General features: G+C 46.0%; 2 protein-coding genes across 2 annotated transcripts; one reads left to right on the top strand and one right to left on the bottom strand.

Annotated features, from left to right (window-relative positions):
• The first annotated feature begins 3,208 nt into the window (after positions 1 to 3,208).
• On the top strand, positions 3,209 to 4,055 carry LOC121345782 (C-C motif chemokine 3-like). The gene is made up of 3 exons (XM_041422997.1): positions 3,209 to 3,318; positions 3,523 to 3,631; positions 3,803 to 4,055. Exons 1-3 carry the CDS (start codon positions 3,246 to 3,248, stop codon positions 3,894 to 3,896), a joined length of 276 nt encoding a protein of 91 aa, XP_041278931.1. The 5' UTR covers positions 3,209 to 3,245; the 3' UTR covers positions 3,897 to 4,055.
• Positions 4,056 to 11,259: 7,204 nt separating this feature from the next.
• On the bottom strand, positions 11,260 to 27,024 carry LOC121345781 (merlin-like). Its single transcript, XM_041422996.1, has 18 exons — positions 27,017 to 27,024; positions 25,746 to 25,863; positions 24,021 to 24,146; positions 23,549 to 23,671; positions 21,080 to 21,163; positions 20,617 to 20,685; positions 20,278 to 20,360; positions 19,531 to 19,606; positions 18,983 to 19,120; positions 17,279 to 17,353; positions 16,815 to 16,928; positions 16,298 to 16,420; positions 15,579 to 15,796; positions 14,609 to 14,711; positions 13,832 to 13,959; positions 13,145 to 13,295; positions 12,254 to 12,463; positions 11,260 to 11,295 (listed from the first exon to the last, which is right to left on the bottom strand). The coding sequence occupies exons 1-18, from the start codon at positions 27,022 to 27,024 to the stop codon at positions 11,260 to 11,262; spliced, it is 1,983 nt and encodes a 660-aa protein (XP_041278930.1).
• Positions 27,025 to 27,376: the final 352 nt, after the last annotated feature.

Here is a 27,376-nt window from a genome sequence, read left to right as displayed (position 1 = left end):
CCTGGGACAGAGCAAATTTGGGGTCTGCTCTGGCCCCACACAGTCCCTGCTGCTCCCCCTTGTCCTGCCCTCAGTCAGGGTTGGTCCCTCTGCACAGCTCCAGGGGTGAGGGGGTTTCAGACCTAATCCCCTCCTTTTCTTTGGGATACTCATGCAAGGCACTGCCAAAATCATCAGACTTTGTGAGATCAGTGCCACGTTTGCTCTCCCACCCCATGTGAGTTTGTCTGGTGGTGAGGTGGCCACAGCCTGGCTCAGGAGGAATTAATGGGAATCTTTGTAGCCTTTATGTTTTGGCTGCACCTGCCTCAACTGCCTCTTCCTTCCTTATTTACTCCTTATTTATTATTCCTTATTTATTATTTGTTCTCTTTATTATTTGTCTCTTTCTTCCTTATTTATTCCTTATTTATTATTCCTTATTTATTATTTGCTCTTCTTTCCCTTTTCTTTCTTGGGTGCACAATATTTTGGTGGTATTGACTACTCAACCATAACCAGACAAGCCAAAAAAGAAGTGGCATCTTTGGCTCTTTACTCTCCTCCTCTAACTAATGGGCTTTTTCTTTCTTCAGTTTTTCAAATTTGCATTTGTAAAGCTGAATTTTCTCTTTCCCTGCATTTCCTCCCCTCCAAATTCATGTTCCTCTGCTGGATTCAAACGTCACCTGCTCACCATGGCAAGAGAAATAAAACCACAAGTCATTTCTTTACTCTCCCTTTATATCAGTTCCTGATATCTAATTCCTTAAACAGAATTAAACACCAACTGCCTGCTCTTGCTGAGCTGCACTTTTGTGCAATTCTCTGTAATATCCTCGATTCCAGTCACAATGGAAAGCATTTCATCAGCATCCAGTAAGAAGTCCCATCCGGCCCTCAGCTGAATGGAGAACCGAAAGCTTGGCCACTCACTTCTGCAGCAAAGAGGAAATAGTTTTGCTTTTTTCCGTCAGAAATCATCTATTAATTGTGAGATTTTCCGTGGCTCCTGCCGGATGACAAGTCGTCCTCTGCAAACCGCAGTGCCCACAGTGCCCTGATCTCGTTTTCCAGACTTTTCTGGCTGTGGGATATTCCTCACCATGCTCCTGGTGTTTGTTGGCCCCCAGTGCTGCTCTCTTGCCCATTCTGCCCCTTTTCCCTCTCTTTGGGCACCCACCAAGCCGAGCTCAGCTCATCCCTGGCTCAGGGATGCTCTCTCCAGAAAAAATCCCAGCCAGGCTTTGGATAGCTCAGGATCTCTTTCCTGTGGTTGACCCACACAGCGATTCCTGGTTTTCTTCATCCTGCCTGTCCCACTCCCACTTCTCCCCCATGCACAAACCAAGCTGGCCCTGGTGAGGCAGGAGAGGTGCCAGAATTCCAGGGGTGGCTGGAGGGCAGAGCTGTGGGGAAATCTCTGTGGGACACGTGGGGTTTACAGGCAGAGAGGGCCATGAAAACACAAAAAACTTCCACTGGCTGGCCCTGAACTTGGGATTCCTCTGCACACAGAGGGTGCTTTGAGCTCCAGAGAAACCTCTTGGTGTCTCTGCAACCAGCAGGGAAGAAAAACAGGGTAAATTCATGCAGATCTGCATTACTCTGGGGAATTGAGTCCCTTCCTTCTGCCTTTGTGTATCCAGGGGCATGTGACAAGCAGGAGCCTTTACAGCAGGTGAATTTTCTAAGCCTTCCTCAACCACCACCTGGTTATTGGTAAATACAAAGGATTTATTAATTTATTTATTCATTTGTAGCTCCACGCACAGAGTGACTGAAACAGAAAGAGCTGAAAATTGGGAGGTGGAGGAAGAGCTGGAAGAGCTGGACTCATTCTTCCACCAGCCCAAGGCCAGATCAGCCCTGCCCAGCTCCTCCTGAGCAGCTCCAGGAGATGATTTACACACATTCCCTGTCCTGCTCACACCAGGCAGGACCTGGTGGCTGGGGGGGGCTTTTCTGGACAAGAAGTGGAGAAGGGAGCACAGGCAGTGCCATGGCTCAGCATTTTGGGCAGTTGGATTTTTCCCTTGAATCAGCCAGGAATTAGTCATACCCCAAGCAGGGTCAGTAGGAAGGCCAGGGGAAGATCTGGGGCAGCACCAGGAAAAGGCTGGAAAAAGCAAAAAGAAAATGGAGGAAAGAGTGATTTTGGCAGCTCACTCTGCCTGGGTGTGCAGCAGAGGGGGATGTTTGGGAATTACCCTCTGGAATTGCAAATGCTGCCCTTTTTCAGTCACTCTGCAGTTTCCTGGAGATTTTATCTGCAGTGAGCTGATCCCAGTGGGTACCAGCAGGATCCTCTCCTCCCTCTGGCTCCAACCCTTAATGCTGTGTCCTGCCATGGGAACCTCTGCTTTAGGGGGCTAAATCAGGAGAAATTAAATTGGATTAAATGATCCTGCTTGGGAAGAAGTGGGCAAGCAGTTATTGCAACAGCTTTAGCGTTGAGAGGCTGCAGCCAAAACTGAAACTCTTCAGTGTAAATCCAGAGGAAAGGGAAGGTGGCAGGGTCAGCTGCAGCCAAAAATTAAACCCTTAGAGAGGTGTAAATTCAGCCAGGGGACAGGGAGGGTGGCAGAGCAAGCTGCTGGCCTGGATCAGGGCACCAGAATCCAGGCCGTGCACCTTCAGGGATTCCGTGTCTCTGCAGCCTTTCCAGTAAGGAAATTGTTCTCTTGACCAACCACCAGCAAAAAGGGACAAATGTGAGACCCCAATGACTTCTAGCTCGACACAACCTCATTCCCTCATGATGTCCCCTGTCCAAGCAGGAGCTGGTGTTATCAGTGGGGATGAATGTGTGTGCAGAGGTTGTGGACCTCGCTCTGGGTCCCCGTGGTGGAGCAGGCTGAGAAGTGGCATTTGTGGCAAACCCAGGGAGAAGTTGGCAGCTATCTCCTGGCAGGGCTTTTCTGCCAGCAGCAGTGGCTGGGGGTGTCCATGCCAGGGCACTCCCAGAGCTGCTGCAGAGCCCTGACACACTTTGGGAGCACCAGGCACCCAAGGAACATCTCGGAAGCTGCAGCCTCGTGGACGGCGCTTCCCCTTCTGCGGTTTCATCTCCTTTTCCAGCTCAGCAAAAATTGGGTGGTCCTGACATAATTTTCTCAGTATTATGCCATCACTTTCCTTCTTTGGAACCCTGCACCCGCCCCTCGGATGGGGATAAAACAGGAGCACAGCCCCAGGGCCACAGCAAGATTCCTGCAGCCTCCCCAGCTCCAGCTCCTCTCACAGAACCCACAGCCCGCAGCACCATGAAGGTCCTGGCAGCCACCCTGGCCACTCTGCTCCTCCTGGCCTCCTGCTCCTCAACTGAGGGTCACCTCGGTGAGTCCAGCATGGCTGTGTCCTCCTGGAGGGTCCCTGCCCTGGCAGGGTGGCTCTGGGGAGGGTTGGGGGGTCCGTGTCACGCTGGGAGTGCAGGTTTGGAACTGGGAGGGGGTTCTGCCAGGGGATGTGGAAATCCCTGGAGGGGGCAGAGGCTGTGCTGGGCTCTCACCAGGGCCGTGTGTGTGTCCCCTGCCCTCACAGATGGTGTCCCCAGCATCTGCTGCTTCAGCTACCAGAAGCAGCCCATCCCTCGGCGCCGCGTCAGCTCCGTCTTCATCACCAGCAGCTCCTGCAGCCAGCCGGGTGTGATGTGAGTACCCAGCAGTGCCAGGGGGACCTGGGGGGCCTGGGGACACACTCGGGTGTGATGTGAGCACCCAGCAGTGCCTGGGGACACACATGGGACACTCGGGGTGCTGCTGCTGGCACTCAGATCCCGCTGCCCCAGCCCAGCAGCTCAAGGCAGGTTTTGTCCTGGCAGTGTGGTCACCCAGAAGAAGAAGCAGCTGTGTGCAGATCCAAAGGCAGCATGGGTGCAGGAGCTCCTGAAGGACTTCCAGAGCCGGGAGAACTGAGCCTTCCCTGCTGACAGCCACAATGCCACCCCTGCACAGCTTCCAGCCTCAGGCACAACAGAGAGGATTTGACCCCCAGCCTTCTTCAACGGGGAAAATTATTTTATTTAACTTATTTAAGTTAAACTAAATATTGTTTTTCTAAGCATTATTTTAAAATATTTTCTAAAAATTATTTAAACTATGTCAGAATAATACACTAAAATAAAGACAATTTCACTCATATCCACGTGTCTGTTAATGAAGGGTCAGTTTTGATGCCTCCTTACACCAAGTTGGGAGAAGGGACCGCAGGGACCCCTGGGTTTGCTGTTCCCCAGCCTGGGTCCAGCTCTGGTGCCACCCAGTTTGTCCCCACAGGTGACACCTGTGTCTCACCTGGGGCTGCCAGTGGTGCCTCTTGTTTGGGGAATGTTCTGGAAGTACCTGTGGTGCCACAGGAGAGCTGGGGTATGATTTTCTATGGGATGGAATATCCTTTGGTCAGCTTGGATAACCTGGCCTGACTCTGCCCCCTCACAGCAGCTCCTGAGTCCTTGATGAAGGAAAACACCACTTAGGAACAGCTAAAACATCAACATTATTCTCATGTTGAATCCATCAGCAAATAGCTAAAAAAATAATAAATTTGAGCTGCAGATCCTTCCCCAGCTCCACTGTCCCACTGGTGACACCACCAGCCAGTTTGTCACCCAGCAAACAGGACACAGGACATGGGGACAGCAGAACCAAATTTCTGTGCCACCCAGCTCTTTGTTAACAGGCACATTGATATAATGGAAACTACTTTTGTGTGAACGTATTATCCTGACATATTTGAAATACCACACCTAATAGCTGCCTTTTGTAAGTTCAGAGGAATTTGTGGTGAAGGAAATGCAGTAGATTTCACTCATCTGAGCTTCAGGAAGACACTTGAATTAAGGCCAGATAGTAAATTATGAGCAAAGGCAGAGGAGATGTGACTAGCATGTGAAAAGTAAATTTGGTCAAGAGCTGTCTGAAAGGAGCATGGTAATTGCTTCAGCTGAAAGGGGCTGTGTCACACTCACAGGGGCTTACCCACACAGTTCCTTGAGTTTCTGCCTCAAAAAATATCCTGCTTGACATTTGCATTAATGACCTTGGCACACAAAGCAGGAGAAGGCAGAGGAATTGTGCTGATGAGGCAAAACGAGATGGGATCATCAATCTGGAGCAGGCCAGGACATCACAAAGGAGGATTCAAATGACCTTGAGGGTGGAGGAGGGAGCCAAGGCAGAGGTGCAGAGTAGGATCCTGCTGGTGGGAACAGGGATAACAGGAACAGCCACTCCAGTTTGGGAGCTGGGAATGGCTGGGGCAGGGAAAAGCACTTAGCACACATCACAGCACTGATGTGATCATCAAAATAGTTAAATGCAAAGGGTTTGGGTTGAAAAATGAGGGACTGACCCATATGAAGACACCAGAGGTTGGAAGGAGGTGCAGAGGGCACCGCTGGTGTGAGGACAGGCTGGAAACCAACAGAGAGGAAATCAGGTTTGCACAGGGACATTGTAAGGTTCTCACACAGGTTTCTGACCCAAGATAAAAATCAAGCACTGCTCCCATAGACACCAGTCCCACTGATGGCTCAGGTTTTGGCTTTTATTTTCCAGATTCTGTGCTGCTTTAGTGTGCAGTTCTGAGCTTCATATTCGCTGATGGTGAGCTCTCTGCACAGAGCAGGGAGACAAAACAATTCCTGCTCCAGCTGGACACCAAGGACAAATGATCCAAATCTCAGCCCAAGAGCACAAACAGTGTGGGCTGGAGAGAGGAAAACAACAAGGATGGGACTGCATGGGCTAAAGCTGTAATTGGTCAATTAACTCCAATGTGCAAATGGAGCAGAGCAGATCACAGTGACAGACCCCATGAGCGCTCGTGCATTTTGGGACCATTTGGGTTCATCTTGGGTGCAGCCCTGGCTGGGCTCTTGTGCTGCCCCAGGTGCATCCATTGAGGAGATCCTTTTAATAAATCCCTGCTTTATTCTGTAACTCTGCCCAGCCTCTGTAGGACAGCCATCACAAGGCATCACCACCAGCACGTTCTACTGGCTGTCCTGCAGCTGAGATTCCTTCCCAGGTGAGCTGCCCTGTCTTCACAAGGTCCAATTCCCAGAGGCCTATCAGAGCCCAGTGTTTGGGCTCTAAAATTCCACACCATTGCTGTGGAATCCAATGTTCTCCAAGGCTGTCCAACCAGCAGCAAACCAGGAAAGTCCTTCCCAGGACCAGCTTCACTCGTTCCCCTGCAGGCCTGGAGATGGTTTTGGTGTGAGCTGCCTCACTCTGAAATTGGCTCAGCTCAACCCTTCAGTCTGGAGCAGCAGAATAACAGCACTTCTGCCCAATTTCCTCCAGAATATCCTTTTTGGACACTCTCACCTCTAACACCCCTCATTCTGTGCCCTGAAGGAGCAGAGCTGAGGCAGCCTCTGCTGGTGCAGACACCCCCATTTCCTAAGCTGACCCCTCGCTGCTCCCCAGGGCTGGATTAATTTTGTGGTTCCAACCTTTCACTCTCCACATTCTTTGTGTGTGCCCATCCCAGCTCACTGGCCTTGGGATATGTCACCATCACTGCAGCACTTCAGGACATCAAATCTCCTCTGAGATCATCAAGGGTTTCTATTTCTTTATTTCTCTCCTTTCGGTTTCCTCCACATCCTCATCTCTGACCACGTCCCTCAGAGCTTCCTGGGCCACCTCACTGCTGAGTTGAAAGATTTTTATAGCACTATTTTAAATTTTCAGGCTTTTTCTGTCGACTTCCTCTTTCTCTGGAATTTCTCTTTCGAATTAACTGGGACAAGACTAATCCTGGGGTCTGCTTGGATCCCTTTCCTTTTCAACCACAGGATGTGGGACTGACTCACATTTTAGGGAGAATTACTTCTATCCCCCCTGATCTGTGAATCCCAGCACCCACAGCATCCCTTCACATCCCCAATACCAGCCAGAGGTGTCTCTCTGGACACTCACTCCTGCTTTTCTCCTCAATTTTCCTTCTGTGAATTGCCCAGCAGGACAGCTGTGAAACCTTTGCTTTGCTCTTAGGACCAAGCCAGGAGTAATGGCCACCATCAGCCCTTTCCCATCCTTTTCAGAGCCACTTTTTTCCTGCAGCCTCCAATCCTGGACCCTGCTGGGTGTAATTCACATGACAAAGCCTCCTCCTCCTCCCAGGAGAGGCAGCACTCTTGATTCAAAGTGCTTTTTGGTGTGAAATCTGCTTTTTACCCTGGTCTAAATGCCTCAGAGCAGCCCCAGGGTGGGTTCCCCAGTGTGCCTCCAAAAAGCTGACCCTGCTACCCCCAAAAATGCCTTGCAGGAAGGTGGGGAAGAGGCCACAGTGCAGAGAACCAGAAATAACAAAACACAGCCAGATTTTGCATCTGGGCCTGCCTTTTGCCCATAGAGCTGAGTGAAAAAAAGTGATTTTGGAGGCCCACAGAGCTGAGTGAAAAAAAGTGATTTTGGAGGCCCATAGAGCTGAGTGAAAAAAAGTGATTTTGCTGTCCCCACAGCAGGACTGTGTCCCCATCACCAAGAGCAGCAGGCTGGGAGCTCAGGTGACAATGACAAATTACAGGTGCCAGTCTGGTGCTCCATGCACACTCCTGAGGTTGGGGCACAAGTGGCAGGGATGCTCTGGGAAGGACACAACCTCCAGCAAACACCTTGGGCACAAGAGGCTGCAGACCTTGGCGGCTCAGACGGCACAAGCAGAGGAACAAGCCAGACACAGGGATGTCTGCAAGGAGAAAGAGGAAGGAATTTGCTCTGGGTGTGATTCTGCAACAGGCAAGATGTGAACTCATCCTGCTGCTGGTAACTGGCTCCAGAGCAGCAGCACGGGCAGGAAAGGGTCAGGATGACTCAGGGCTCAGGCACATCTGTGGTGGTGCCAAAATGCCAGGGCCAGGTCAACCTTGAATCATCCAGGAGGTGAAAATAATCTGGTTTTTGAGGGTTAAGTCCCAGCAGAGGATGTGCTGTCTCCAAGGATTGAACATTTGCTGCCCTCCATGGCTCAGGAGCACCCTGAGGAGCTTCCCATCTGCACAGTTCCTCATCCAAGGGCTTCTGAGGGAAGGGAGAGGCCCTAGGGGTCAGAGCACGTGGTTTTTCAGAGAAACAGAGCAAGCAGGGCTGGGAAGACACAACTTCCACTCACTCTGTCCTCTAGGAACAGACTTCCCCTCTCTCCAGGTGATCTCCCAGCACCTCCTCACTGCTGCAGGATTTTTTCTCCCATTTTTTCTCTGTTTGAGATCAGAACACCGTGTCCTTTTCCAGCAGGAAAACAAAGGATGAAATTGTTCAGTGACCCCTGTGGCCCATTCTCAGGCCTCTCTCACCCTTTTTGCACTGCACACCATGATTCTTCCACGCTCTGCAAATTTAACAAATCCCCGCTTGTTTCAAGCAGCATTAATAAAAATATCACATAGCACCAGAGCTGTGGGGTCCCACACACTCCTGGCAGTCAGGGGTGAAATCCAGCCAGGCCATTTCCACAGGTTGACAATGACAATGAGGTGTCAGAAGCATTAAGGGATTTTTTTGCAATTTAGGGAGCCCCACAGGACTGAGCTGCTCATGCCATAATCCCTGTCCACAGCACATTGCTTGCAGATTTTGAATCCCTGTCAAAAATGACGTCAGGTTAAACTCCAGGAAAAGAACAGGAGCGAGTGCCTGCTGGTGTGGGAACACAGGGCTGGGCAGAGATTCCCAAGGATTTCCCAGCCAGCTCTTCCCAAGCTGCTGCAGAGCAGCATTGCAGCACCATCTGCTGCCTGCTGCTCCCCAGCTCCTCAGCAGGCAGCTGAGAAATGCCTCACTCACCCCTCAGGGTGACAAATCCTGCAGTCACTGATTAAAACGTGGCTCTGCCTTCTCTTCTTGGGGGAAATCAGGGCTCAGGCTCCTCCGAGTTCCCTCAGCTGAAGCACAGGCTCAGATCTTGTGGTCAATACTGCAGGTGAGTGTGAGCAGCAGAAGCACCAACTTACAGAGTTTAATTGCTGCAAATATTTACTCAGGCTTTAAGCAAATTAACACCCTGCTGGCACTTCTCTTTGCAGCAGTCTCCTGTGAGGGCACAGCACACCTGACTCCATGTGTGGCTGTGCATTCCTCAAGCTGATCCCAGCTCCTCCTGCCCCATCTGAAATGTTCACAGGAGATTCCAGATCCTCCTGACATCTAAAAGATTCACAGCTGATCCCAGCTCCTCCTGACCCATCTGAAATGTTCACAGAAGATTCTAGATCCTCCTGAGACATCGAAAAGGTTCACAGCAGTTCCCAGCTCCTCTTTCTCCATCTGAAAGATTCACAGGAGATCCTAGCTCCTCTTTCTCCACCTAAAAGCCTCACAGCACATCCCAGCTCCTCCCTGCCCATCTGAAAGGCTCACAGCAGATCCCAGCTCCTCCTGGCCCATCTCAAACACCCATCCCAGCCTGCAGGAACGTGGTGCTGCACAGGAGCAATGCCCAGCAAGGACACAGCAGGCTCAGAACAGCATGTGAAGGCAGGTTTTGAATTTGAGCTGGCAGGAGTGTGACCTTGTCCTTTTCTTCACTGGGATTTACAGGACTAAGTCCAAAGAAATAAATCAAAGGTGCACATGGAGCAGGTCTCCTCCTCTGGGCCCTACTCCACGGGGCAGCTCAGACACAAGAGCAGAAGGAAGGCCCAGCACGTGTGAAGGATGTGGGCACAAGCTCCCTTGGCTGTGGTAAGGCACATGCCAGAAAAAGAGGGAACAGGAAAAGAAGAACCAGGGGAATCCCAGTATTTCTCCTCACCCTCCAATCTGAGAATGCCACATTCAAAGTTGCTGCAGCATTTCCTGGCTAATATAGGAGATGGTTCACCATCCCAAATCCTGGCCCATGCCCCCTCCCCAGCCTTGGGACCATGACAGCATCTGCCTCATCCTTCTGGCATTTCTGACAGCTTCTCCCTCTCACCCACCAGGCTCCTGCAGACAGCTCAGGAATTGTGTGTAACAGCCAATACTCTGCAAACATCTCGTGCCAGATTGAGCTGGGAGAGAATGAACACAGCCCAAGCCACCCAGGCAAGGCAGCAAGTGCTCCCAGGGCTGGGAGCAGTCAGGGCAGCCCTGCAGAGCACTCCTGGCCCTCTCCACAGCAGCTGCCATCCCCCTCTGTGCTCAGCCTGCTGCAGATGTGTACAGAGGAGATTTGGGTGTTTGTTCTCCAAACCTGCCTTGTTAATGCTGGAGGAATATTGACACAACACTCCCTTCGAAGCAAGAGGAAATTGAAGCTTTTTGTTGAACCTGGTTTTTTCTTTAATCTTGGTTTTCAGAACAAGACATTTAACAACATTACCATTCATTTTTATATCACATGTCACATGTTCAGCTGGGCTCCTGCTTTTGCTGCAGCTGAATGTTGTCTGCTTCCCCAGAAGTCCTCAGAGTGAAGATTTATGGAGAAGCAGACACTTGAACACACACAAAACCAGAAAATGCAAGTGGGTTTTACTAATGAGGCAGGCACTTAGCTGCATGCACCTCTCCACCAGAAACAAGTCCCACTTTAGCAGACACCAACAGCATCTTTTGTCTTTGTCTAATTTGGGAGCTGTGCTGCACAGAAGTGGGAAGGCAGTTAATGTATGCAAAGTTTGCTCGAGCAGAAAATGCTTGATCTGGTCAGGGACTGGAAGAACAGAAGCTCTGCATTCCAAACAAAGGATTCCCCCAGGAATGGGAAGTACTTGAAGATGTCCACTTCTGCATCTGGAATTAAAAGCTGAGATTTCTCACAGAGAAATGCAAATCAATTAAGTGAACCAAGAAATGTTTGGGGAGGAGAAGGAAAATACTTGGCAGGCAAACACTAAAACGTCGAGCAGCTCTGTGGGAGTCATGTCCCAGGGACTGGACCAAAAACATAATTAGTCTGTTGTGGAGATAAACACCAAGCTTGTGTTCTATTTTCTCATCCCAAACACCTCCTGGGCACTTGCTGCCTCACATCCTTCCTCCAGCAGCAAAGCTCTAAGTGTGTGAAACACCTGGGGGAGGAAGGGTTTTAGCAAAGTCTGAAGTGTTCCTTCCAAAGTGCACAGGCAGTAAACAACATTTCCTCTGGCTTTGCACTGCTCCCAGCCACACTGGGGGCACTTGTGGCATTCCCAGCTGATGGCACCTGCCTGGGAGCTGGATGGCAGCTCTGGATCCACAATGCCTTGTCTGTCACACCTGGCAGCAGCCAGAGCTGCCCAAGTGTCCCCACAGAGGCAAAAAGGCCACCAGTCCCAGCAGGCTGGCAAGGAAACAAGGGGCTTCAAATGTAGATCACATCTGAGTCATGCTGCTGAACCTGCAGGCAAATCAAAGAGGAAGAATTAGTGCTGGCTTAAAGTAACTCCCTTTGCTCTGGGTCTTTCCTCCAACTCTGGAGCCTTTTGCAAGATGCTCTGCAAGTTTTTTCTTCCTTCTTTAAACAAATTTGCCTCGCCCCTGAGTTTAGTCTTAAAAGTTGCTTCTGAAAGAAGCCTCAGTCTTAAAACCTCAGCTGCTGCTGCACTCAGCTGTGTCCTTTAGTTCTAAGCACACCAACCCTGAAGGAGGCATTGAATGTTATATTCAGAAATGTTATATTCAATTGATCCTAAACCCCTCCAGTTTCGTTCAGAAGCCTGATGGATTTGCTGTGGTTTTTCCCCATTCCCAATACCTTGCCCAATTAGCATTGCCTACAGACAGCTGATTTCCTTCCCACTGTTCCAGACCACATTTCCTTCCAGCTCTTCCTCATTCTCCAGCCCAGTGACATTTCAAAGCAGCTTGTTTTCTCCTGACACCCATCTCATTGCTCTTCAGGCCTCTTTGACAGGGAGCACATGGAAGAGAACTGAGCTGTTGGGAAGCCTGGGGATTTATTGGTCTCTCCCTCCCTGCCTTTTAAAAGCAGAAGACAGGCACAGTATGTTTTAAGCTCTCTATACCTGGGAGCACATTTCTCATTTCCAAGTCTGGCTGATACAAATAAAATTTAACACAGATCCTCCTACTGTGTACAGACATCTCTGCTTCATTTACCAAGGCTTACAGCTTTGCACTCCAGCTTAGATCAGAAGTGAGAAAAAACAGGCAGCCTCGAGTTATAAACATTCCCAAATGATGTGCCAGCACCAGGGGCTCCAAAATCCTGCAAAAGCCTTGTCAGCTGTGAGGCTGGGACAGAGCAGGACAAACCAGGTCCCTACAGGCAGCCACCCTCTCTGAACTCTCAACTTTTAGGCAACATTTAGGAATTTATTTATGAATCTGATTACCTTTATAATCTGTTTTCTGGTTCCTGTGCCCACACTGTTGGCAGCCAAGGAATTGGCTTGGGAAGATGACTTTTCCACTGGCACCATGTGCTGAATTTTGTTGGTGCAGGGCCAGCTGCTTGCAGTGTTTAACAAGTAAGCAGGGAAAGGTCTTTGAAGATTTACATCCACGGCATCTCCAGTTTCGAAGGTTTTCATCCATGATGGGGCCTTTAAAAGAACAGAGCACATGGAAATTTAATGCCCTCTCTATATCAACACTCATTAAGCCAAAAAGAACATCAGATGAGTAGTCAGAAAATAAAGGCCATCTTTCCTCATCATTTTTCAAGCCTCCCTTCTGTCTCTAAAAAACCATTGACTCAGAGCCATTTTTGTTACATGAGGAACAACCTGCAGACAAAGCCAGCCCTATTCCTGCCCTGCTGCAAGAAGAAGCCAAAGAGTTTATTTAAATAACAAGCAACTTATGACAAAAATCTGGGTCTAGTTCCTCATTGCCTTAAAAAAAAAATACACCAAGGCTATTATGACTTTCAGCAACCACAAAGCACATGAATGAGAATGTGAAGCAAACTGTTAGAAACCACATTTAAATGTGTTAGTCACAACAATTTCATTTGCTCCCAGACCTTAAACCCTGATTTCATAATCATAAAATGAGAGGATTATTTTTTGCTGATGCTCCTGGTATTCAGTGCAGGAAAAAAAAGGCTTTAAGATTTTGTTTTGACATTAATTTTCCTCTAAAAGAGCTCATGCTTCTAATATTTTATCATCAAGGGTAGTGAAGGTTTGGACTGGAATAGAGCAGCTCCCTTTGGCACACACACACACTGTTCCATTTTGGGGCTCATGCTGGAGAAAGGGGCAGGGATTTGGGGTTCTTACACTTCCTAAGGAGCGATCCAAGGAGCCCAGGACTTCATTCCAGTGACTGTAAAGCCCAGCCTGTTTTTCCTCCAGTTTCAGAGCATGAATTTCAGACTTCAGTTCTTTCAGTCGATCTTCGAATTTCCTGCTGTTTTCTAAGTAGTCCAGCCTGAGTGCACACATTGGAGGCAAAAGGTTTAGGGTGGCACAATTTAACTCAAGAACAGGTGTTTGTGGAAGGAGGAGAGTTGGCTTTTGTTTCATTGTATGTTTTATAAGTAAAATGAACTCTGGCAATGCCAGCCTGGCTCCCCTGACCCAGTGACAAGGGAGTTCACTTCTCTCCTTTCTGCTTCCTAACTTTTCACCAAGCATTTCCTCCCAGACTAAGGGATGTCTGATGGATCAGCTCCCAGCAATTCCACACTTTAGCACTAGAGGGAAACTTCTGTCCTCTCACATGCTGTTGGTTCAGCAAGGTGCTTTGTCCCTCCCTAAAACAGAAGGTTCTGGATTTATCATGGCTTGATGCCACCAAAAAACCCTTCGCCTGTGAGAAAAGCCAGTGTGACACACACATCACCCACACCAGCTCAGTAAAAGGCCTCCAGCCACACGCACATCCCAAATTATTTAAAGATGAACAGTGATTCCCAAAGATTTCATTGCCTTTCTCACTCATTTGCACCACAAGCATGGTGATACCTCTCTCTCTCTATCTCAAAGGAGAGTCTCTTGAGGTCGATGTCCTTCAAATCCAGCTTGATGGATCCCTTGTCAAAGTTGGCATCTCTGCTGTCACCTGGGCAGTACTGGGGGTACTTGGCCATGTGCTGGAAGAGGCAACACAAGCACTGTCAGTCAGATCTGATGGGCTGATTTGGGATTTATCTCCTCAGTTCTGCAAGAGTGCCATGTTGAGCTATTCCCTAAGTTTCTGAGACACAGATTGTCCTGCAGCCCTTCCCTTGCACCCAGATGAAGTCCACAACCCACAGATCCAAGAGCAGAGATTTACGCTGGCTGCAGTGTTTCTATTTCAGCAGAGAATGAAAACCCAGCCTCAGCAGGGCTGGAGCAGAAGAGGGAGTTGGGGCACAGACCTTCAGCAGCGCCTTCCTGCTGGGGACAACTTCGCCTGCTTTGCCTAAAGACAGATGGATGTGCCAGGATAACACAGCTGGCTCAGCACAACCCTGTCCACAAAAACTGCCTGGCTGAATGACACCACGAGTTAGGCATGAAGGCAAGACAGCCTCTGCTCCCTAAGAACATCATCAGTTCTGGTTTTAACTCTAGCCTTGCCTTTCTTACCACCCTGAACAAACCCAGCTTCCACCCTCGCTACACTGCTTTTCCTCACCAGTTTGTCCCCCAGCTGGATGCAGCTATGCCACTACTCAGCTTGATGGGGGCTATAAAAATGTCATCAACATCTGACTATCCCTGAGGATGAAGTGGTGCCCAGGGAGCAGAACTTACAGGATAATTAAGCCTGGTTATGTCTAAGAGCTTCTGCTTGGCTTTGCGTTCGGCCTCGCGGGCTTCGTGCAGGTCTTGCTTCAGGTGCTCTGCTTCCTTGGCTCTGCAAGAGAAACATCCTGAGGGGAACAGCTGATGGTTTCCAACCAACACATGGACTTCAGAGCTCACTACCTTCCAGAGAACAAGTCCACCACTGTGTTATCTTTACACCAAGGTGCTAGTGGGAGGATGCTCACATGGAGAACTGACTGGGCACAGCAGGACAGAGACACTCCTGCACAAAGTGGCTGAAGTACCACGATTTTCCTACTCCTAATTTCCATGGGCTGAGTTACAACCTGCTGATACAGATTCTCTCCAGGCCACGAGATCCTCCCTGAGGTGGGGAGAGGTTGCTCTTTATTTTGGCAAGTTTCTTGGCAGTATCCTAAAACAAGTAGAAGGATTTCTTAAGAACAGGGTTAAAAATCCTCTGTCAACACTGGCATGCTCTGCATGTTCAGGGAACACACAAACACTCAGAGTTGTTTATATTCCACATGAGTTTACCTGGTTTTACACTTCTTAAAGACCTGAAAGGGAAACAAGAAACCATTCACTTGGTAGTAATGAATGAAAACAGCCTCATATCTCACAGGCTATAAAGAGTAAATTTAGATAGGTAGCCAGTGCTCATTTGATAACACTAAACAGAAGATGCTTCTGCATTCTGGATCTTTCTTGGTAAACATCTCTTTCTTGCCAAACATTTTCTTTCTTGCTAAACAAGCTTTGCATCTGATCCTCTTTAAACTTGACCTGCAATACAACAGCAGCATCCAGGTGGAACAAACAAGGCACAAGGAGGCTTAGTCCCTCTGCAGTGTCACTTCAGAAATAATTCCTCCCTCCTGGGCTGGGCTCTGAGGAAAGCAGCACGCCCTGCAGCCCAGCTGAGAGCACACAGAGCCGGGGAAGCAAACCCCACCTCCTGTCAGACTCCTTCACCAGCTTCACGGCGATCAGCTCCGCCTCCCGCATCTTCTGCTCCATCAGCCGCTTCTCCTCCTTGCTTTTCAGAGCTGTGATCTCCAGCCTCTGGCGCTCCTGCTCGGCCTCTGCAGCGTTCTGGGCCAGCAGCTTGGCCTCTTCTTCTGCAATCTGGGCTTTCTCAGCCAGCAGCTCTGCTGCTTCCTGGGATCGGAGCTGAGGAGAAAGCATTTTTCTTAATTTTTCTCCTTATCTAGGACCTCCAAAATCACCCCTGCAGGCAGGCAGGCAGAAGACATCTTTCACTAAGTGATAAAATATTATTTCTTAAATAAAAACCCAACAATTTAAGGATCTAATGTTTCTCCTCTGCTCCAGAATTTCCTGTGTCTCACCTCTACAAAGCAAGGAGAAAAATCTTGGAGCTGGACAAAGCTGAAGCCAGCCCCTTCAGCTGCCTCTTTCTCCCAATTTCAGCTCCAAGACTGTTTCCTTTGCCCCACTCTTAGCCTGAAGAGAGCACTGTGAGCCAAATACAGGGAGGGAACGGCTCACAGATTATGGCAGATCAGGGTTTTCCAGGGATTTCTGCACGCCCTTTCCACCAGTGATCAGAAACTCTCCAGCCTTGTCTGAGCTACCATTCCTGGTGTCAAAAAAGTCCTATTTCCAAACTAAGAAAGCCCATCAAGCACAAGAATATTCAGTGTAACTCACCAGGGCCTCGTTGGCCTGCCTGGCTTCATCTTCCAGCTGGAAAAGGCGCCTTTCCAGCTCTTCTTTGGCTCTCTCAGCTTCTTCTCGGAGCTGCTTCTCCCTGGCCAGCCTCTGGTTCTCCATCTGGAAGCAGGATGAGCAATATTGGTGGGATTGCACCAGAACCTCACCTGGGCCTGGGTGAAATGCATCAAATGAAGAAGGGGCTGCCCTCCAGCTCACCAGAGATGCTGGAGCTGCCTGAGCTTTGCAGCAGTGAACTCCTCAGGCAGACACTCCTGGTTATTTCAGGCTCCTGGGAGAGCCCTTGGATTGATCTGGTTTGTGCCCCAAATCTTTGGGATCACCTGTCCACACAAACACCTCTGACCTCCTCAGATGCCAAAGATGTTCCCACATTCAATCCTGCTGCTCTTCCTCACCTCCCACACACACATTGATGGAATACAGGAGCAGCAAGGGCAGAGCTGCAGTAATAATCACTGTCTTCAACAACAGAGGAGCAGGAAAAATCTACCTTTTTTCTAGCTTTTTCTTCCCTGGCTTGTGCTTTCATTTGCTGGATCTCTATGGAGTCCACTTTTCTCCTCCTCATAAATAGATCGTGGTTTCCAATGCACAACTGGAAAATCTGGATAGGAAAGGCACAGAAAATGGGGTTTTGATGCATTTGTGCCCCTGCCAGAGGGACAAAGAGGCCCACACTGGCCTCACAGGACAATTCTGACTTCAGCACAAGTGCTGGCAGCTCCAAGAAAATCAGAACCCAGGGCAGGCTCACAGCCAGGCACACAACAGCTCAGGTAAATTTGTAACAGGATGAGAGCTTCCTTCTGTCCTTCATCTCCCTCTGATCCCATTTTCCTGAATTACACAGGCTGATCTAGGCTGAGATCCCAAGATCACAGTTTTGTTTACAAACAATATTTCTCAGTCAGTATCACCAGGCTCAGCTTTAAAGCAGGAAAGCAGCTCACTCACCAGTTTGTTCACTTTGAGCTGAGAGGAGAAGAACTTGAAGACTTCTGCTTTTTTGTCAAGGGGTTTAATAGTTAACTACACAAGAAAAAGAGGGAAAAAAAAAAAGAAAGGAAGCACAATGAGGAGGAAAGTAAGTTGAAACTATTAAAACCAATGCAAACTTGAGCTCATCTCCACTTCTCTCTGGGGAAGAAGTGATTTATGCCACAAACAGGGGCAGGGTGATGTAAAACTGTTTTTGTTCATAGAATCAAGCTGTGTTGGAGGATAAATCCCAGGCCCAGCCCAGTGGCAGTGTAGATGGGGATTTTCCTGGTGCCAGCTGTGCACTGTCCCCAGAGCTCTGGAACAAGCCCTGGGTATCAGGAGAACAGGACACAGCAGCAACTCCTAGAAGCAGGCATGGCCTTAAAGCTAGGGAAATGTCAAACACCTCTCAGAACAGCAACAATTGAAGGGATAAACAAATGTGTCAAGGGCCTAAGGGCTTGTTCTTCAGAGCAGCAGGACAAAGTCCTGGAGACTTCCTCACTGTCTCAGTCCCAAGCTGTTCCCAGAGGCCAGGCAGGGTTGCCAGCTCAGTGCTCCACTCCATACCTTGTGCTCTGTTTGGCTGCAGAACAAAATATGGACTTTTTTTTTTAAGGCCATGTTTTCTGTTCCTCACGGGTTCCCTGGCACTCTGTTCCTCTAATTCATCTGCAAGGTAATTCCTGTATAATTCCAGGGCATCTGAGTCATGTCCAGGATCATGTCCTAGAGCTCCTTTCACCCTCTAGGTAATGACTGGCTGCCTTTTGAGGAGCAAGGCTGTGATGTGTCACTGAATAAAGTGAACCTTAAACACAGGGCTGCCCAATTTCCCCCAAAAGGGAGTTAAAGCAGTTTATTCACACATCTCAGGGGAAGTTTGATGATATCAGAGACCAAAACTGTTTTGGAGGCAGCAAACCCATAGTCCCCTCTGATTTAATGGATATGAATCTAAAATCTCATCTCAATTTTTGATCTCAGTTTCTGTGGGCTGTTTTCCAAAAGTCCCACAGAAAATGGAACAGGCTGTGCTGCCCTTTGGCTGACAAATTCCAGGTATTCCAGTACCACTGCAGTTTCCCTGGGTTTGTTTTTTCTGATTACAGCCTTCCACACAGCCCATGATTTGGACTGAGAATAAATTTTCCCCACTCCTTCCTTTTCTAGAAGCAAAAGCTGGGCTTCACAGTGAAATTGCAGTGGTGGGGAGTGAAATCATGTCCCAACAAACTGGCAGAAAACCATTAATCCCTCCCTGCATGTCTCCTCTTGCCACTGGGCTCCAAGGCTCAGCTGCAAGGACTTCTGTGTGCGCAAACAGCATTTAGGTTTTATGGATCATGGAATTCCTGCTGGGATAACTGAGCAAGGCAGGCACGGTGGCATTCATAATATCTGTCTTTTTCAGAGATCAACACATTTGTTTTGCAAAGGCCAAGCAGCAGGGAAGGAGCCAGCACAGAGTCAGAGCTCAGAGCAGCCTCGGGGAATCAAGGTTTCGAGCTCATCTGCAAGGCAGGGCTGTTATTTTTAGTTTTGTAACAAAGCTCCCCAGGATTTTCCCCTTCTCCCCCAAAATTATTTCAACAGAGGAAGCTTTCAGCCTGTTCCAAGAATCCCAGTCCACACCCATGCCCGTGGAAAAAGAATAATACATCAAAGCCATCATACCTCTTTCTCACTACAGGAAATGTTTCTGATAGAGCTCCACTCAAAGGATTTATTGGGGGAGAACCTGTTATTAATGCTGTAGATATGAATACCTTTGGCATCAACTCCAAGCAGGAGATCTGTGTGGTTTTTATTTTGCTAAAAAACAAGAGAGATCAGTAAATGGCATTTTTTGTGACATTAAACAACCATAGACGAGAAGCATCTATTTTAATATATTGATATTTGTAAGTATTTTAGGCAGTTGGTGTTTATATAAAGTATTATGGATGCTGTCACTGGTAATAATAAACTCAGTCCTCTAGGCTGCTTATAGCAACTCAAACTATTTCTCCTTCCTATTCCATACCTGGAGTTACTCAAAACTTTTGTCAGGTTGTAAAATATTAATCCTAACTGTTATATTCACCTGTTTATTTAGCAGGCAAGAAAACCAAGTCAGAACAAAACCAGAAGTCAGGAGTCCCAGTTCCAAACTCCCTGGAGCATTTTAAAAGGACAGCACCATCACCTGCAGCAAGTAAAAACTGCTAAAATAAGGCACTTACAGCAATTGGGAAATAATTGACACCATACATTTCCAAGTCTTGGGCAATTTTCAGATAGTTCATCTCAGCTTCATCCCTGGAGAATAAAGCCATGATTATGAAATGCCCTTCCAGCCTTTCTCTCCTGGCTGACTCTCCATTTCCCATTTAGAAAAGAAGAGGCAATCTGACCCTTTGTACAAACTTAGTTTTGCCACCTTGCTCTCAATAACAGAAAAAAAAGGATAATAAAAACAGCATGTGGACAGAATAAAGAAAAAAATAAAGAATAACAAAGAATAGAAGTTGCACCTATTTCAAAAGATTACTCATGGATAGTGTAATCTTCATTAAAATTCATTAAAAGTCTTATCCCTGTGTTAGTTTTGCCACTCCATGTCTTGGAAAACCACCCTTCCATTGTTTTCCATGAATGTATTTCCTTCAGGAAATAGAGTTCATTGAGAAATGAGTATTGGACAGAGCTCTTGGCCATGGCCAAAGAAGAGGGAGAATCTCTCCACCTACTTTTCTTCTCCCTTCAAAGTAAATCAGTAAATCTTGAGGAAAATATTCAATAAAAAATAATGCTAAGAAGCCTCCAGAACAGAAAGAAACAGAACCCAAATATTAGGAAAAGCTGCCTCTGGGTGCTAACAGATCCTATTTACTGTTTAATTAGTTTTCCAGACAGGCTGAATTACACTGAAAACAACAAATTCCATAAATAAATGTATGGTGTTTCCAGGAAATACAAAGATTTCCTACCTGGCAATACCCCTGTGCTCAGCATACCAAGCAGTGATCTTCTCTTCCCACATCTCTGCTGTCAGCTGGTACTGCCTGAGCACCTGCAGGAGAAGGAGGGAGGTTGGATCCCTGGGAAGATCCAAATCCAAGTTCTGCCTCCCCCAAGCAAAGTGAATACAGAGGTGCAGCTCACAGCTTGGGCATTTTGCAGAGTTTTTAATGCTCTGGTTAATCCCCAGCAATATTTGCACTGTAAAAAAGAGACTGAAAGATTTTGCACTGCAAAAAGGAGATTCAAAGATTTTGCACTGCAAAAAGGAGATTCAAAGATTTGATTTTGTCTCAAATAAGACTCACCCTTTTGGGCAACAGCTCATCATGGGCTAGAAAGCCTGGCTCATGGAAATTTGGGTCGTAGTCACCATACTGTCCCAAAAAAAAAAAAGAGTTACTTCAGTTTGTTAGAGGTAGAATGCAGAGGGAGCTGTTCCTTGCACAGTTTGAAGTAAAAGCTTAAGGCAGATTTTATTTTGGTTCCCCTGCACACATCCCCTCATCTGAGCAGTCCATGGAAGATCCTTCCAGAAAGATTACACTAAAATGTTAGGCCCAAATAAATCCCCTAAATTGCAGAAGCATAGAAAAAAATCCTTGTAGTGGCATTTAATTTTTTTTTTTTCCTAGTTGTGCTTGTACCTCCAAGGATGACCAACTTTACCAACAAATTTTACTCAGCTGTGTTTTACATACCAACCATGTAGATGTGTTGGGTTAAACCAGAAAAAAAGTCAATTAAAAAAGAGATTTTCTATGCACAAACCTTGGCCTGAACAGCATAAGAAGCCAGTAAAACTGTAGCTTCTGGTGAGCAATAGATTTCCTCATCCAGGATCTGCTTCTTAACCTAAACCAACAGAAAAAGGGAGCAAGTTCAAGAAGCTCAAAGTCAGGACTTAAGTCAGGCTTGAAATGAAAGCAGACATGCCCAGACTAGAACTTGGCACCAAATATCACCTTTAGGAGTTAATAACAGCAACAAGAAATTGGCATTCAGGAACACAGGAAGCCTTTAGTTAGCAGTGCATTTAATGAGACCAAAAATGCCAGTCAGCTCTCTCCACACACTTACATAAGGAGTCCTAGAAAAGAAAATCCTATAAAACATCAATTTTATTGTCTGCGCTTCATTTCTTTTAACAATCCTTCTTTTTTCTTTTTCCTGCCTTAGGAAAAGTCAGCTTTGCATCACATCAGACATCAGATTTTAGCTTGGGAGGGAGCTCTGGAGGTCAGGTCCAAGCAGAGCAGACTCAGAGCTGTGCAGCTGGCATATAAAAATCATAAGAAACATTCTCCAGCTTTCCAGAATGAGAGAATAAAGGAGACCCTCAAAAGAGAAGCTGAATAATAAAGCACTTCATTTATTCATTTTCAGTGGTCTAAGCACAATCAGACAATGCTAAAGAGTCTTTCAACATTATTTTCATTTTAATAACCTGTGGTGCTACCAAGAGCAGAGGTGTTATAGTTTGCAAGGTGTTGTTTGATTTTAAATCAGTTGTGCAATTTCTGTTTGAAAACCTAAAGAGGGAAGGGGAAATTAATCTTCCCAAATCCTCCTCTCAGGGGTATTTAGCTTAGGAACAAGCACAAGACAACAAAATTTTGCATAGCTCACAGTCTTAAACACTTCCAAATAGAAAAATGACTTGAGCTAGCACAAGTTCTGTTCACAAACACACCTCTGTAGGTGCTGGAAACTGAAATGAACCACCAAGAAAGTTTTTGCTTTTAAATTTAGTCCCTGGTGAGCACAATCTGTGAAGCTGAGTTACAGTGCAGGGAACATTCTTTCTAAGCTGTTAAAATGGAAAGAATGGAAATATTTTCTTCCAATTTGGAAAGCTCCAGCTTTCATTCTCCACAGTGCAAATCATACTCCAGAATTTAGAACAATGTGGATAAATCCCCCATAAGTGTCTGGGTTTGTTTGTTTGTTTGTTTTTTCTGATCAGTTTTTACAAGGACTTTTTGTGAAACTTCATGAAGAAGCAATAAATTACCTCATCTTTAAGCAGCCAATATTTAGCTTTACTCATTGACATTTATTCAGGCATTTATGCCACATTAATTTGCAAAGGTCTGAAGAGTCAGGAGAGCTGAAATCTTCAGGCATCCAGATGTCTGAACATGTTTTTCCTATTAGCATCCAGGTGTGAGCTGAAGTTCTTACAGTCAGGAAACTTTGCAAGTTCCAATTTGTTTCAGCCTTGTTTGCCTACTTTGGAATGAGAGGAATTTGCTAATTGCATACCTGCTAGTTAAGGCAGGTTCAAGCAGAAAAAGAAAAAAAAAAAAAAGGAAAAATCAGGATTAAAAGAGTAGGAAAAGAGTTCTGCTGTCCTCATTCCTTTCCAAAATTAGCTCAAGAAATAATTTGCCAAGTGGTTGAAGGTTCTGGATGAAGTTCTGGTGGGTTTATGAACCCTCAGAGCTGCAGCATTTCCCCAATATTTCATTAGCACATCCTCCTCAAGGAACAAGGGAATTTACTGGGTTTATTTCCAGCTGCAGACTGAATTTATCCCAGCTACCTGCACAGACACATCCTGCTGGAATAAAGCAACACTCCAGGGGCTGAAACTTCCAGAGGGACTCCAGAGCAACTCAGGAGAGAAGCTGGATGTCCCAGACATGGGAGTTGACCATGCCAAACTCATCTATGGAACTTTTCCTGGTTGATCCATCTTTATTTTTGATAAAGCTTCAAGAATTTGCTCCTTCATCTCCTTTTTGATGGAGCTCAAATGGTGTCTGCTGCTCTGCTCCTCTCAAACCTTGCCATGTGAACAAACCTGGATTTCAGAATGCCTATCAAATTCCATGATCTTTTGTCCCTACAATCCAAAATGAAGGTTTAGGGAGTCCTTGTTTTCTAGAGGTTTTGCTCTCCAGCATAAAATCTCTCCAAAAGCCTCCAGCTTTGCATGGAATTTTAATTTTTTTAACACATATTAAGGAGCAAAACAGGAATATTCAGGTTTGGAATTATCCCCCAAACTGCTGGGTGTTGTCACAAAAACCTGCAGAAGATCAAACATTCAGCTCACCTGGACACAAACCCACAGTAGGCAGGAGAGATGTTTGTATTTCATAAAAATAATGTCTACAAAGGTCTTGATAGAGCTGAAGCAAGCAAAATTATCCTGAGCTGCCAACAAGATCAAAGACAATGCGAAAGGACTGGGGGAAATACAGAAGGAATTCATGGTTCAAAACTGTTCCTGACCTGAAGGAAGAATAAATGCTGGGTAATTTCCTGTAAGAGTTCCTCTTCTACCTTCTCTGGGTAGAATTTAGCCAAAAAATGAAAGCTAATGGGATCTTCTTTGGGGATTTCTTGATCCAAAACCTGTTTACAGAGAAAATAAAATCAAATCAGCAGCAAAAAGGATTCATGAGTGTCTCAAGATAATATTCCTAAGGAAAATCAGAAAGCAGCCAATAATCCACTTAAAGCCTTCCCATATTTTAGAGGGAAGGGTAAATCTGATCTTTAATCTAACAGCAATCAGTGGTGATTAGTGTGGGAGGCTGCAGGTCAAATGGGATAGAAGCAATCAGAGCAAATTTCACCTTAAGAAAAGCTACCATGTCAAATTCTGAGTTGTCATGGAACACATCCCTTTAGCTCTTGTGCTCCAAAAAGTCAATATTTATAGAAGTAAATAATTAATTGCCACCCATTCTGTCTCCTGTACCTTTTTGTCCATCTTTAACCAGGTGCACATTCCTTTAATTGTGTACTGCAAGCCAAAGAACCAGGTCTCCCTTAAACCAAGGGCTCGGCACACCAGATCAAACAAATCCTTTCCCTTCCACTTCATCTGAGAGAGAGAAAAATCAAGAAAAACATGTATATCCTAAATGAATTTGCTCCATTTGAGCCCTTCCTCCTATGAAATCTTATTTCACCTTTAGGTTTTTAATGAAATATTCTTGCTGCTGTCAGAGTTGCTGTGTTCCACCTCCTCTCCCTCTCCAGAGGCATCCAGAGAGCAGCTGGAGTCATTTAACCACCAAGCACTTGAGGGAATGAGGATTGTATTATTGATTCCGTGGGATGTGGCAAGTCTTTATTAATATTTGTCCAAAATTTTGACTCAATGGTTTATACAAATTGGAGAGACTGAGAGAAAGCCAGGGGAAATCAAATCAGGACACGGGGTAGGAATGCTGAACAATGAGAACACCTTTCACACCCCTCAGGTATTTCAGTGGCACCAGGCCAAGCCTTTATCCTACTCTGATTTAAATGAGTCTTCTTAAATGCTTTCATTTCAATTTAGCAGCCACAGAGAGCAAACTTTGATTCAAGGTCCCAAATTCACACATCTGATGCCTTGCTCTCTTCACCAAAGAGGCTGCTCATCTGTTTCACCACATTTCACAGAAAGATGATTTTATCTAATTGCTAAAACTAAAAACTGAATGGCAAAAAGAAAAGAAAAAATGAACTTTTAGGCAGTATTGGGGTGGAAAGCTGAAAATCATCCAGCAAAAGAGCAGTGTCTGGGGAGAAAGGAGAGGTAGCAAAGGAAGGAATACACTATTTGTTAACAGGGACTCTGATCTCTAAATCAGATTTTCCAAATCCTTTATTTTCACAATTCTGCCTGCAAGTACTCCAGAGCAGTAAGTCATACAAGATTAATCTATCCTGTTTCTGCAGGACCTACTAAATGACATTAAATGGCTCACAGAGCAGTCAGGTCTCACTAAAACTGCCAGTCCCACTGGAACTGAGTTTTCTAACTCCCCAAAATACTTGTGTGTCTTGTTTTTCTTTTGCTGGATGATTAGGAATTAATTAATCAGGGACAGTTCTATCCTTTCAATAGTGCAGCCCAATTTATTTAGCAATCGATCATTTATTTTTCCACAGCCATGGTTTCCCTAATTAATTTATCAGCCATAATTAGTAGAACTGCCAGCTCTTTCATCAATCCTTTTTTCTCTTCTGCCCAGAGATCCAAACACCCACTGCAGGTAAAGAACTGGAGTTTATAAATGGCAAATTGATAGAGAATGTCCCAGCTCAACAAAAGTTCCAGTTTATAAATTATTTTATCAACATCTTAGCACCAGCTCTGACCAGTTTATCCAAGCTGGAAATGTCTTAAAGAGCTGTGTCAGTTCCAAAAAAAAAAAAATTCTTGGAGAAATAGGATCCTTACAAACAACTGGAATTAAGAAAGCAGTTTTAGTATTAATTTAGCAGTGCCAGTCAAATGGATTTCATGCAAACAGCTTTAAATTCTGAACAGAGTTAAGAGAAAAACACACCTGAGATTAAATAATCCATTATTTATAAAAATAACAGATCAGTTTTATGACCATCCACAAGCTGATATTCTGAATTTTTCCCATTTCTTGCTAACACAAAGGGCACTCCCCAGCTCCCCAGCACCTGCTGGCACTCTCACCTCACAGCTGAACTCCATCTCAGCATCCACTGTTATAATCCTGACTTTGAAAGTCTTTGGTTGTTTCTTCTTCAGGCCTCGGATGGACATATTTTTCAGCTGATGAGGGCAGCCACACCTGAAATCAAACATTGAGGGGTGGAAATTCAGCAGCATTTTCTTGGTCAGATTCCAAAGTTGGACGAGTCCAAACATGCAGAATAAATTCACCGTTAGAGATGCATTTTTTATGGCTAATAAGGATGTTGAAAGAAAAACCCTTTTAAATTAGTTTGCTCCTTAAAGGAAGTTGCTCAGAAAATGTTATTGCTGTCTTTTCTCAGCTTTTGCCTATCACAAACAAAATTCTCTTTCTCAAGGGTCTCTGCAGCATCTCCACCCAGTAGAACACCAGAAAATGCAGCTAAACTTTATTCTATCAAATCCAACACAGTCCTTTCCCATCAGTTATGGCTCCTTCAGCAACTAAACTTGGATTTCTTTATAACATGAGGTTTTAACTCCCTGAAATTATACAAATGCCAAGAATACATGCATTGAAATTCAGCTGAATTTACCACATTCTCTTGTGCTATTCACTCACAATGATAAAAGTAATTTAGAACAGGAATTTTCCCAGTGAAGTCTCGTGAAATTAATTTAATTTTGCAGAAGCTAACGGAAAATTCCATCAGAAATCTCCTATTCTAAATGTAATCACCTCCATGCCACCCAAAAAATTGAGGAGATGCTGCTTCCACAGGCACAAGAATCTTGTGGAAAGCAAATATTGAAAGCTGGAGTTAAATGATGGCGTGAATCTGCTCCAGGCAGTTCTCAGGCATTTCTTTCTGAGCACAGGAAATCAGCCTGTAAAGGTTTTTGCTTCTTTTTACTTTATAAAATTAACAGGTCAAACTTGTATAATGTAGTGAGAATCTGTGAACTGTACAGGGCAAGAGACTGAGGCATTCCTGGTTTCCTGCAATACAAGACTATTACAGTGTGGCAGCAATCCAATCTCCCCTTGAGGAATTCCAAAATAAAGCTCTAGTTTAAACTGAAAATTTCCATTTGCCTGCACCTTCCAGGATTTCATAAAATATTTTGCTCCTTTTTTTTTTTCTGCTGAGCTCTAAATTGGCTTGCAAATGTATTGATTTTTCCACTTACTTTGTTTGTGCCACCCACCCACAAATTTTTGAGGGGTTAAATAGGAGGTGAAACAGACATGGAATATTTTCTTTACAGATTATAGGGAAGTTGAGGCAGGGAAGAGATAAAATAGTTACCAAATCATAGGGATATCAGAGGCAGAGCTGAGAACAAGTGATGGAGACAACTCAGAGCGGGGAAGAGGAGCTCAGGAGGAAATTCATCCTTCTGACACCACTGGGGAGTTGGGGAGTCCTCTCCCTCCAGCTGCCTCTGGTGGAGCTTCTGCTGAACTCCTGTTTGAGTTTAGGGCACCACTTCTGGAGCTGGGAAGACAACTGGAGTCCAAAGGAGAGGTCCAAGGGCTAGAAAATCATCTGTGGTGAGATGAAAGCACAGGCTGGAACAGAGAAAGGACGAGTGGTGAGACATGGTAATGGCTGCTCTTCAGGACAAGGAATAATGGGCTTCATGAAGGTGCAGACTGAGGAAAATTC

This window comes from Onychostruthus taczanowskii, unplaced genomic scaffold, assembly GCF_017590055.1.
Source record: "Onychostruthus taczanowskii isolate IOZ18803 unplaced genomic scaffold, ASM1759005v1 scaffold75, whole genome shotgun sequence".
Classification (NCBI taxonomy): domain Eukaryota; kingdom Metazoa; phylum Chordata; class Aves; order Passeriformes; family Passeridae; genus Onychostruthus; species Onychostruthus taczanowskii.
Note: the sequence above shows the minus strand (reverse complement) of the source record. Positions and strands in the feature narration are given on the sequence as shown.